The following is a 13,021-nucleotide window of genomic DNA, read 5'->3' as shown; positions in this document are numbered from 1 at the left end:
ACCAGGATAGGATTCTTCTTAGCAACATCCCATTCTTTGGTAATCAACACCTTTATTAATTACTTTTGGTTGCTGTGATAAAATGCCACATAAAATTGACTTGTCAAAGAAAGTTTGTCTTTGACTATGGTTTCAGGGGTAGATGGGGTCCCTGATGGCTATATAGAGAGAAGTATGACAGCAGGTGGCTGTGTCAGGAAACTGAGAGATCCCATCAGAATAATACAGAGGTAACAAAATCTGTGGTACTGGTAATGATGTTGTTGAAGTAGGAAGAGGAGGGTCTGAGACTTAGATTGTAGCCATGACTCCTTCTTTCCTACCACACCCTTGCTACAAATAATCTTGGAAGATTCTAGAATATATAAGAAGGGGAAAGTTAACTGAACAGCAGCTACTTGATGAAATGCTCATGAGGTTGTCATTAATGATGGAAATAATTTGCTATGATGAAGCTGTTTAGGAACTACTCATACTCCTGTGTGTAGCCCATCACTCACATTCCCCAAGTAAGCCCAATAATCTCAGTGGCTCACCAAGTTGGACTTTGGTGGAATGTTTATTTGACCTGTTCCTAGTGCTCAATATAGTGTGAATAGATGTTCATATCTCCCCAGGAAAACTTAATGTAACCGTGCCCCAAACAGCATCATATGTATGACACCAAAGCATGTTGCCAGCTCAAATGATTAGTACATCCTCTTGGACCATGGCTGCAGTTGTCTCTGTGTGCCTTGAATAAAGAATGTAAGGATGTTTCTCTTGGTGACCCTGTGTTCACAGGCTTTTAAAAACTTCCAAAAGTTAATAACCTCAGCTTGTGATGTGTGGGATCTGGCCAATTATTGAGATTCATTCAAGGCAATTCCCCATTGTCTAATGACTCCCACACCTTCAGTTCAGGGCCGTGGTTTCTTTGGCCAAACTTTACAGGTTCCTTTTCCTTTTTGGACAAATGGCAGTTTATCAAAACTATTGCTCTGCTTCGTGTTCACAGTTCTACTTGTAAATGACAAAAAAAAAACCCAAAACCAAAACCAAATACAAAAAACAAAAACAAAAACAAGCCAGGTATCTATCCGTACTATAGCTAAATGCTGTGATGACATTTCCTCTGCAAAAGTAATTAGTTCACCAGTAGTCAATTGATAAAATGTCAACAAATTCTTTGTCAGAATGTAACATGAATTCTCTCTTGTCCATTTGAGCAAGTTTTACTACCCCCATTGCAATAAGAATTTGTTCTTTTATTCCAATGTCCCACCTGAATCACCCTAGAAATGTTTTAAAGATTCTTGAACCTGTACCTCCAAACTTTTCCAGGTTGTACTCACAAATCATGTCCAAAGAATGCCACACAACTCATAGACATTGTTGACACAACAATGATCTTGCTTTTCTGTTTAAATTTTCTGTTAGTGGGCTTCTCATCATTGTAAAAAAATACCCAAGTTAATCAAGTTAAAGGGGAAATACTTTTTATACATTGTTGAGGGCCATGCTAGAGGAACAGAAAGCAGCTTTGGAACTCATGGAAAACAGCCCAGCAGTTAGCATAACCATGTAGGGTGAGCCTTGGAGAGACAGAGCACAGAAGACTAGTTTTGTGAGGATCTCATGCTGTTATTGAGCATACCTCTGTTTGTTGTCCTTGAGGTCACCACATTTCTCACAATCTATGAGTTGGATGAAAACTCTAAGGGGGTTTCTAGCCCCTCACTGGGCAGTGTCACTGGTATTCACAATAATAGTGATTGACTTTTTCTAGGCATTGCTGCTTGAGCAGATTAATGATTTAACCACCACCCCTTGAAAGAATGTAGAGATGTAGATTATTAGTAAAGTTAGGTTAAGATGTCTTTGTTAATGGCTTTGATGTAGACAATCTTAGGGAACAATTTAAAGTTCGGAAGGCACATTGTTAATTATTGAACAAGTAATTCTTTGAGATCAAGGAACAAGAACAAAGGCAGCCTAGTTATTACTAGCTGATGTGCCTTTCTTGCTAAAGATGGGTTGGTGACCAAAGATGATGATTAATTTCTTGTAGCCATTTTTACCCTTGGTTTCCTGGTGTGATTTAATAAAAAATGCTGGTGAGTGGATGTGTACTCTGAGGATCTAAAGTAGAAATAACTGATTGTTTGTATATTTAAAAGTTTAGACTTGTGATTCTTTTAAGATATCTTGTAAGATTACTTTTTGAGATAAATAATAAAATGATTGATCCTTTCTTTGTAACCACAAACAGCTGCCTGTCAGTAAAAAGTAACTGGCTGAAATATCCTTGGCTTTCATAAAACTTTGTTAATCAATTTATAAAAAAATCATTGCTTTGGGGTGAAAATTTTATGGTGGGAAAATTAATGCAAAGAAAAATACTTAACTACTTATGGGCTTCTAAAAAACCATGTAACTTGTGATCATAATGTGATTTCTTCCTGTGTAAAGATTTCAATTTGTTTCTGGAAAATACCTAACTTGTGATTGTGAGGTAATCTTTTTTTGTGTAGAAATTTTTGTCTTAGGAGGTATAAAAGGGATAAGAAAAAATAAGAGAAGTAGAAGGAAAATATCAGGGAGGATGAAGGAGGAGAACATCGGGGAAGATGGAGGAGAAGTACATCAGGGAAGATGGAGGAGGAGGACATCAGGGAAGATGGAGGAGGAGAAGATCAGGGAGGATGGAGGAGGACATCAGGGAAGATGGAGGAGGAGGACTTCAGGAAGATGGAGGAGGAGGACATCGGGGAAGAAGAAGGAAAACAACTGGGAAGAAGAAGGAAAACAATGGGGTAGAAGAACAGAATAGAGAAAGAACAGTAGGAGCAGCAGAAAGAGAAAAATAAAATGAACATCTAAGGTTTGATCCTCAGAAAAATTTCCCATGTGTGTCTCTGCATTTGTCCACAGTTCCTTGACTCCACACCTCCCCTTTAGAACCTGACCTGCTGAGGGCTGGTTCCCTCGACAATAATAATTTCAGAGAGTTTAAATCAATGTTATTTGGATGTGTTGTTTGGGTGAGGTTAGGGTTTTCACATCCTGCCTAGGGAGAAAGAGAAAGGTATAGAGTGAGGGAGGGAGATAGAGAAAGAAAGAAGGAGGGGGAAGACAAAGAAGGAAGATGAAAAGAGGTAGAGAAGGAAGATGTAGAGGTCAGTGGTAAATGCATAGTACATTCCTTCAGTGATCTATTTCCTTCATCTAGGCTCCACCACCTGATATTTCTACCACACCCTAAAACCACAAGACAAGGAGCAATCCTGTACTGCAGAAGCTTTTAGGAGATACCATATGCCAAACCATTCAATGTAAAATTCAAATTCTAATAATTGACTCAGGGTAATAAGCATCTTTATCCTCCAATCTTTCATCATTTGGATGTGTTGGGGTATTTGAATAGTATCTAGAAATTTTTTGAACTGTCATAGTTTTTTTTTTAATGTAGCTACTCTACTATGTTCTAGAAAAACCAGAAGTAATTTTACTTTATATCTTGAGACATTCCATTGTGCCTTTGTTCGTAAATCCTCTCCAGGATCTTCCCTATCTCCTGTGACTATTAATTCATTCTATTCTATCAGATTGGCAGCAAATTTTTAGAAATAAGTGAGAACATATAGTATGTGCCTTTTTTTCAGCTTAATAATTATGATCCATGAATTAAGATGCCTAATCACTACAAATATTTATGATTACTTAGGGTAATTAAACACAAATGCAACATTTAACTGTTAATAAAAATTCTTTTTATTTTCTGAAAATTATCACCACTTCCACCATGTGGATTATTGGTTTTTATCCTTGTTATTACTCTACCACCTGCTATGATTTATTTCCAACTTTTAGAAGGTTACTGTTCACAGAAGCCACAAATATTTGAACTTGAATAGCTAGATACATCTTCACAACCATAATGTCAAATACTTGGTCATATTCAAAATTCTGTGATCACATAGTTATTTTCTTCTGTGATAAAACAGCACATAGTTGCACTGTAGATTCTCTATTCTTGGTGCTGTGTGTGGTCCTGTGCTCCTGTAAGATGGACAGTTAAAGAAATACAATTTCTTGGTTATTGTGATTTCACCTCTTACTAAAGGCAAGAGGTTTAGTTGAGATGGAAACACTATTGAGAATATATTAATTTCCTTTGAGATGCTGTGATATTTTTGAAAAGCATTATGAAGAAAAACATTAATTTACAAATTGGTTAACTTGAATTATCCAGTTTAAATTAACGAGAGTATAAAGTCTGCTGGGAGGAATCTTGCAAGGAATAAATCACCCCAGGAGATAGACAAAATTACTCTACACAGAGCATCTTTATAACTGAAATATGGACTGTAATTGTAATAAAAGGTATTTTTTGACTTCTGAATAAAATGATGGATTTTAAGTTATCTATGAATGACCTTATAAATAAGAAATGCCAGGATGTTCTGAAGAAAAAGAGGAGGAATAAATAAAGAATTGATAGGACAGAGGAAAAGCACAGAGACACAAAAAGGGAATCCAAAATAAAAGAGAGGAAACAGGAAATAGTCCAAAACTCTAGACCCAACTCTCTCACATCAGTGAAAGACAAAGCCACACCCACAGGTTAAGTCATACATTCCTGGGGATATATGCCAATCAAAACTGCCAATCAAACTCACAAACCAAGCCAACCTTTCTCAAAGTCTTAATTCCAGTAGGGACATTTAATTTGACAGTGAATCTGTATAATGCCTTAGAATTGGAGAAGAAATCCATTGCATTATTCTCCAGATCTTGGAGAGTTACAGACAAGCAGCATCTCAAGGGAGAGGTTTATTGCTTCCTCTATATGTCTTTGTATTTTATTTTCCGTGATCACTGGTGATTCAGCAGTTGATTATAACATATTTAAATACATATTGTATTCCTTTTATTTGGTTTAGTTTGGCCATTGTTGTTGTTCCAGGAATTTTTTTCTCCTCAATGAGTGATACTAGGGATTGAGCCTTCAAGAGAAGCTCCTAGTAAGAAAATCCTGAAGTAAATGGTGAGAGCTATCCAACAGATATGCAAGTCATAACAGAGTAACACAAGAAATAGAAAAAAAGGCGACATTTCAGTGTCAACTGCCTAATCATAAGATGAAAATATACTGAAGTAGTTGAAATGTCAAATGAAGAACTTCAAAGTCTAGCAATAACAAAAAGAATGAACTCAAGTGGGATAAAACATGTCATTGAGCGAAGTATGGACAAACTAGGCATGGGATGAAATTCATAATATGAGACATAACAGAGCACATTTGGTGACAAGTAGAATGGTTTGTTCTTTGATACATTGTGTAATCTGTTGGTCAAATCAGTTTACATTATTTTCACAGAGTTTTAGGAAAATGAAAAATATAAATTAATAAAATATTTAAATAGCTGAATCAGCTCTGTGGTTTTTCTTCATGGGACACAGAGAAGCAATAGCAATAAGCAATCTTCAGTTCCATGTAGCTGAAAGGAGAGTTCATGTTTGCTTCACTGAGAGACAGTAATACTTCCCGCCTTCTACCCTGTTGTTAATACCGTCAGGTTAACAGGTAAATGGCACTTGCACTAAAAAATATTTGCTCAGGCACTGAACTACTTTTTATCTATAATTAACCCATCCTGGTGACTGTAAAAAATGACTAGGTTGTTTTTCGTGGTGGCAGAAACTAAGCACAGATAGCACAAGTATCAAGCAAGATACAAACACTGTGATGAGATGAGAGAAGTCTGGATTCTGACCAGTATTCTAGATGTGATGTTTATGTCCCATCAGGAAATTCCAAAGGTTTTGCCCATATGTTGTGAAAGTTATACTCCCCATGCCACTCTTGATGTAAAGATATTGCCTTAACATATCTTGAGTAAAAAAAAGTTCAGATGCTCAGGCAGAAATGTTCCTTTGTGTATCTGGTTCAAGAGCCTCCTTTTGGAACCTCTTTCTTTAGTGCCTCAGCTAGTAATCTGAAAGATCCGATTACTTCTGCTGTATTTTTTAATGTGAGGGAGCCTCCAACTATAGTGTTCTTCTACAAGCAGAATCAGTGCATTTCTAATCCTATGCCTTCCCTGTGTCCTCTTTCTATTTTACTCCATAAACTGACAGAACCCTTGGTGATGAGACGATTTCCTTAACTTGAGCCACATTTCATCTGATCATTTCTCAAGTATTGTTCCATAACAAAATTGGAACAGTGTGAAGCTAGACACAATTTTCCTCTTGGCTCTTGTTAACTACTGCAGTAAATGAATAAAAGCTTGATAGGTGCTTGTGTATGGGTTTGTCTTACAGAATCACTCGATACTTAGCAGTTTTCAATAGAAGGTCTAGGGAAAGCCAAGAGAAAGTACACTGATGAAGGTGCAATACACACTGTTCTTTTCTGAGTCTAGGTTATATACTGTTTTGCTTAAGAAAAAAATCACCAGTCTGGAGAGATTGCTCAATGGTTAGGAGCACTGGTTGCTTTTCTAGAGGATCTGAGTTAAATTCTTAGCACCTTCATGACAGCATGCAGCCAACTGTAACTATAATCTTAGGGAATACAGTGCCCTCTTCTAGCCCCTGTGGACACTATCTATATACACATCATATATAGACATACATGTATGCAAAACACCCATACACATAAAGTAAAATAAAATAGATTGTCCATAGTAACTCACCAGAAATTTTTATGTTAGAGAGAAAATGTACTGTTAATAAAAAGGTACATATTGGGTTAATCATAAACACAGTTTTAGATAGGTCTTAAGGTTTGTCAGATTATAGAATATTGGTAAAGTATAATAACCAAGCATTAAATTTTCTTTCCTGGGTTACTACTGTATAATCCCTTCATTTTTTTCACATGGAATTTACATTTGTTAAACAAAACAAGAACTTTTAACCTTGGGTACAATGCTAGCAGATGCTTCAATGATATTCCATTGAATAAAGATTCAGAAGTATTTCTAGTTGAAACTCCTGTGAATACATATGTGCTTCTGGTAGAGTAGCTCAAACTTTGAAATCAAACATGGAGAAATTATGTAAATATGGCAAATAGGCCAGTATTTAGAAGCTCTAGAGAATTTCTAGATGAAACAGAGTGGGTTTCCCATGTTTACTAGGACAGTTGTCAGAAGGTGCAGTCAGATCTGAGACTGTCATTGGCATTGAAAGTACTAACACTGGTGCCAATAGAGGCTCTAGGAATCCCAAGAAGGTTATGTGTTAGAAGTCTTTAGATAACTCTGTTTTCTTTCTTAACCCAGGTATTAAAACACAAGGAACAGAAAGTTAACTTTCTGGATGTCTGCACATCCATCATTTGAGTTTCCACCTTCCCCACATGGTTTACCTCTTAGTATGAAAAAAATAAAAGTAATGAGCATGACCACGAACACCATCAGCATGCTCAGGATCATAGTCATGTCATCCAGCCACATACTATCCAAGTCAAATTGTGCATCTGAAACAAAGATTGGGCAAAGATACAAGAATTAGCGTATTCAAAGCATGGAAAGGAAGGCTTCATTAAGATTTCTGATAGATTCACCTTTCTGCTTCCAATTGTTCCATATTTCTGGATATATGAGGTTGGGGAAGAAATATTTTGGGTCATATGGATGAATCTAAAAATGAGTATGTTTGGCATAAGCCTGGAAGAAGCTGTGAGAAAACAGATATACATTGTCCTATTCAAAGGAGCATGACACATGCTCTAAAGGACTCGTGTATATATTACACCTTTATCTCTTTTATGAAGTGATGAGAGGCCTCAAGGATGCAGGGTTTCTTTCTAAGGGGTATGGTGAAATAGAGTGCTCTTAGGATAAATAGACTCTCTGAACGTGATATCTTACATGTTTCAAAAGTAGTATGCTAATGTATAGCATAAACAGCCATTAAAAGTGTATTTCCTAGGTGAAGTAGAAAACATTTTCAGATCTTCATTGTCAACATAATAGGGGTACTTGTTTCAGTACTACATAATTATGTTGATTAGAAACTACTTCCCTAAATTAACTGTAGTTATTAAGATATCTAATGGCATGATAGTTACTCAAAATAAAAGTATTCAGAAGATTCAAATTTTACATTTTTAATAATTAATAATTAATAAATCCACCAAAGAGTTGAAAGTGGGATCTAGAATAGATATTTGTATGTCTATGTTCATAGTAGCATTATATGTAGCACCTAAAAAATATAGGTATCACAAGTGCCTGTCACTGGATGCATGGATAAGCAAAATGTCTAATATCAATACAATGGGTTTTTTCAAACTTGTGTAGGAAAGAAATTCTGTAACAGGTTATATCATGAATAAAATTTTGAAATCATTATATTGAATTAAATAAATTAGTTCCCAAAATACAACTATTATAAGAGTCCACCTATATAAAGCACTTAGTCTAATTAAGAGTATACAGGCAGAAAATAGGATGGTAGTTTCCAGGGACTGGAGGTAGGCATAGTCACTGTCAGGGAGTTACTAAAGGTTTGAGGAGACCAAAGTATTTTGAAAAGTAGATGGTGATGATGTTTGAGCAGAAATAAAAATATACTAAATGTCATGGAAAGATAATGCTAAAATTATTAAGATGGTAAATTTTATGTTGTGTATATTTAATTTGAATAAAATAGGTTTTTTTTCTCTTCAAAACTAATTGTTATGAAAATTCAACAGCTTCCAAAGAATGGAAAATTATAATACAACTATTATAAGAGTCCACCTATATAAAGCACTTAGTCTAATTAAGAGTATACAGGCAGAAAATAGGATGGTAGTTTCCAGGGACTGGAGGTAGGCATAGTCACTGTCAGGGAGTTACTAAAGGTTTGAGGAGACCAAAGTATTTTGAAAAGTAGATGGTGATGATGTTTGAGCAGAAATAAAAATATACTAAATGTCATGGAAAGATAATGCTAAAATTATTAAGATGGTAAATTTTATGTTGTGTATATTTAATTTGAATAAAATAGGTTTTTTTTCTCTTCAAAACTAATTGTTATGAAAATTCAACAGCTTCCAAAGAATGGAAAATTATTTATAAAATGTATGTTGACATATGATTTGATTCTGCCCTACAAATATAAGAATGTATGCTCTGACCACTTCTTATCACAGAGGTGCAAACAGACAGACTCATGACCTTCTGTTAAAAAAAACTTGTACCACCTCCCCATTGAAATGATCACAATGGATGGAAGCTGCTACCCTTTTTTCTCTCTTCATCACACAAAAGTATGTGATACTGACATGAAGATAGACATAGGGGCCAGATGAATGGCTCAGAGAAACTATATATCACAGAACAAAAATAATTTTCAAGGGTATTAATATCTTTCAACAAGTAATGAAAAATATTTTCAAGAAACAGTGCAGGAAAATTGAATACCCATACATATCCATACATAACACAGTGCCCAAATGGTTTGATTATTATAAGACTTGGAGGCAAACATAGGGGGAACATTTTGCATTTATTTTGACATTGATTTCTTGGATTTAACATCAAGGACACAGACAACAAAAGAAACAGGAGAAAAACTGGACTGTATTCTTTTAAATTGTGTATCTAAAGGCATAACTGACAAAATAAAAAGGCAACCTATGGAATGGGTAACAGCTATTGATAAAACAGAATTTCTGAAACTCACCAGTCAAACCAATCAACACTAACTAATTATGAGCAAATGACTTGAATAAACATTTCTTCAAAAAAGATATATGAATGGACAATATGCACACAAAAATGCCCAATATCACCAGGAAAAAAACCCTATAATGAGCTACTGTTCATTTGGACATCTGATACATAAATAGGTTAAGAACCATTAAACACGTGCAAATAGAGGTATTATAGGATGCTGAAGTTCCTCTTTTTAGTGTACACGTTTGAAGAATTAAAATCAGAGTCTGGAAGAAATACTTGTATTCTCATGGTCACAGTAGCATTATGCATAATGTTAGTGTGAAACATGCACTACAACCTCTCAGGGCCGTGTTCCATTAATATAAATACACAATTCTTTCACAAAAATAGTAGAAAAGATAACAGATGCTTAATATTAGCTTTCTTATGAAAAATGAAAGAAATGTTTCACATTTAAATTATTTGTTAATATTTGTTCTGAAAATCTTTTCTAGCATTCAATAACTTCTTTTAATGTTTTTAAATGATATTAACACTAAATTTTTTTGCTATTATGGTAAAATGAATATGCATACTTTTTATTGTGCTAGTTATTTTTAATTTCCCCATTTGAATAGTGAATGTGTTTACACTTTTGTGTAACCACTAGTACCATTGATTTCCCGAATGGCTTTTTTATCTTCCAAGCTGAAATTTTAATTCATCAAACAATTTCCCCTACTTGCAACTCCAGAAGTCATAACTCTATTTTAGGCCTGCATGGTGTTCACTTCTAGAAGTGCCTGATACAAATGGAATGGGAGAGCATTTGTCTTTTTATGACTAACTAGTTTATCATGATGTCTTAAATGTCTGCCTATGTGTGGACATAGCAGACCATAGTGTAGGATAATTTCAAAATCCTTTCTTTCAACTTAAGGCCATTTGTGTCTTCCATCCAACTAATCAATATAAAAAGTCTTCTAATTTAAGAATTCTGCATTGTGACTTTTAATGCATAGTTGTACTTATTTTAACTAATTACTTTGTCTTGTAGATTAAAGGTAAAGTAGAGGGCACATTTTAAATACGTTACATTCAGCTAACCCTGAACTTTCACAATTACCATTTCAATTTTTTTCTCAAAGAGAAGAAGAATGCATTGTGGATGTTTATATCCATCATAAAATTGAGGAAAAAATTCTGTGGTGTGGATAATTTTGAGAAGCAGGTCATCTTTTGGACATCAATTGCAAGAAATCTGTCACTTAAGACGTGTACGGTCTATCTGATTATTATCTCCTCTAGCCTAAAGATATGGGATAAGTGAATTAACTGATTAAGTGATAATGTAAAAAATAACATTACCAAACTGAAGAAAACTGTTTAGGAGCAGATATATCATCACTTTATATCTTTAAACCCATAAAATCCCAGAGGCTGGAATCCAAACACTGTATGTTCCAAAGCTTATTGTTCCTGAAATGCAAACTGATAACACTCCCTATTGGCTAAGCTGTGACTGAGTATTTGGAAAAAGAGATTTATAGAAATTTTATAGAAATATAGCATCTTCTTTACATCACATACCTCTATTTTTTCTGTACAAACAGAAGATGAGTAATACGAGTATAACAATAGAAATAATGGTTATCATCAAGGCCACAAGCAAAGGAGATCTATATATGCAGGGGTGACCTAAAGAAAAGGTGTTAAAATCACTGGTTATTTGTTGGTAGAATCATTGAATTAACAGAAAAGGGTAAGGTTTACATTTTAATGTCATCTCTCTGAATTTCAAACAGTGCTAAGGCAAAAAGTAAAAGATCAGAGAACTGTTGGACACAAGAACAAAAACAAACAAACAAAAGAAACAAAAACAAAAACAAAGCAAAAAAACCCAGCTGATTTTAGGATGGGAATGGTCTGAGGTTGAGGACAAACATATTTAGAAAAGACAGATGTTGGTCTTTCTCTCACCCATCAATCAGTGGGGTAATTAGATATCAGGATATAATGCTCATGATTGTCATTGTCATTTTATCAGTGCCTGAAAGATGCTGGGAATAGATTAATTCTGATGACGTCTGAACTGCTTGAGACTCTATGCTCTTTGTATATAAGAATTTAATCAGGAGAACTTTAGATGATTGATGCCATTCAGGCACAGTCAGCCAGGCTTTCCAGGAGATAATCTGGGGAAAACAGAAAAACTGCGATCTGAAGGGTGCTGGATACATTTGGACAAGAAGGCCACACCCATGGAGACAACAGCAACAGAGAAGTGAGAAAACGTTCTCCACTTGGCACAGGATGCTTGCCACTTCAATAAAGCAGAAGTACGAAGCCACTTCAAAAAGACTTTTGTTTATCATGGTAGCTCAGTAGCTCATGGCCCTAGGTGAACTAGTCTAATTGATATAGAACTATACACTAAAACCCATAAACAGAACACCATGAAATTATAAAAACAAACAAACAAACAAACCATGAATCAGCCCTGAGTAGTATTCATTAAGCTGAAAACCTTGTGAGAGGAAATCTTTACACAGATTCCATGCAAAGTTAAGGACATTGGCAAGAACCATAGCATAAAGATGAGGCTAATGTTCACAATTGAATTCAGAAGAAATTTGCACAGGTGTGACCAGATCTGAAATTCTACCTATGAAGCATTCTGAACATAGTCCTAGGAAAGTGTTAGTAATCCAATCAACCAAATAAAGAGGCAGCAATGAGAATAGGACTACCCATAGCAGAGGAATTCCCAGCAGTGGGGAAAGACCATGAGCAAGTCTGGATGAAAGCCAGCATCAGGTCAATCAATTTTCAGATTCTGCTTGTTTTTGTTTAATACATCAGGATCCTTTGAGCAGGACTTCTCAGCCTTGTTCTGCTCTGCTCTTGTCAATATTAATTTTTTTCTCTTTCCCATTTTTAGTACTTTATTATTTTTGTTTGTTTTTCCTTCTCCTAAAAACACAATATAGTGTGCTTTGCATTGTCTCGGTGTCTCATCTTATTGAAAGATAAGGTTGTTTTATGTGGTCTGACAGCATATTTTAACTCTGTCTCTTCATTACATTAGCCACTCAGAATATAATCAATCAACAAATGGACCTAGGAAATTAAAAAGCTTCTGTATAGCAAAGAAACCTTTCAATCATATGAAGAGGCAGCCTAGAGAATGGGAGAAAGTCTTCACCATCTATAAACCTGACAGAAAACTAGTATTTGGAATACATAAATAACAAAAAACCCACAAACACTAAGAAAACTAACAATCTAGTAAAAATGGGTTATGGAGAAATGACTCAGTTGTTAAGAACATTTGTGACTCCTGCAGAGGAGCCAGGGTTGGTTCCTAGCACCTATATTAT

The 13,021-nt window shown here is 35.1% G+C and overlaps 1 protein-coding gene across 4 annotated transcripts in view; it reads right to left on the bottom strand.

Annotated features, from left to right (window-relative positions):
• Positions 1-3,215: 3,215 nt before the first annotated feature.
• Positions 3,216-13,021, bottom strand: part of LOC102913289 (putative selection and upkeep of intraepithelial T-cells protein 1 homolog) — a 40,664-nt gene continuing 30,858 nt past the window's right edge. Inside the window, exons 5-7 of one of the 4 annotated variants that reach the window (XM_076564791.1) lie at positions 11,232-11,339; positions 7,361-7,471; positions 3,216-4,041 (exon numbers count right to left, since the gene is read on the bottom strand). In XM_076564791.1, coding sequence (XP_076420906.1) covers positions 4,010-4,041; positions 7,361-7,471; positions 11,232-11,339 — 251 coding nt within the window. In that variant the 3' untranslated portion in view covers positions 3,216-4,009. The remainder of the gene's footprint in view (positions 4,042-7,360; positions 7,472-11,231; positions 11,340-13,021) is intronic. The other 3 variants (XM_076564789.1, XM_076564788.1, XM_076564790.1) reach the window with 3 other exon arrangements.

Source organism: Peromyscus maniculatus, chromosome 2 (assembly GCF_049852395.1).
Source record: "Peromyscus maniculatus bairdii isolate BWxNUB_F1_BW_parent chromosome 2, HU_Pman_BW_mat_3.1, whole genome shotgun sequence".
NCBI classification, from domain to species: domain Eukaryota; kingdom Metazoa; phylum Chordata; class Mammalia; order Rodentia; family Cricetidae; genus Peromyscus; species Peromyscus maniculatus.
This window is presented reverse-complemented; position numbering and strand designations above follow the sequence as displayed.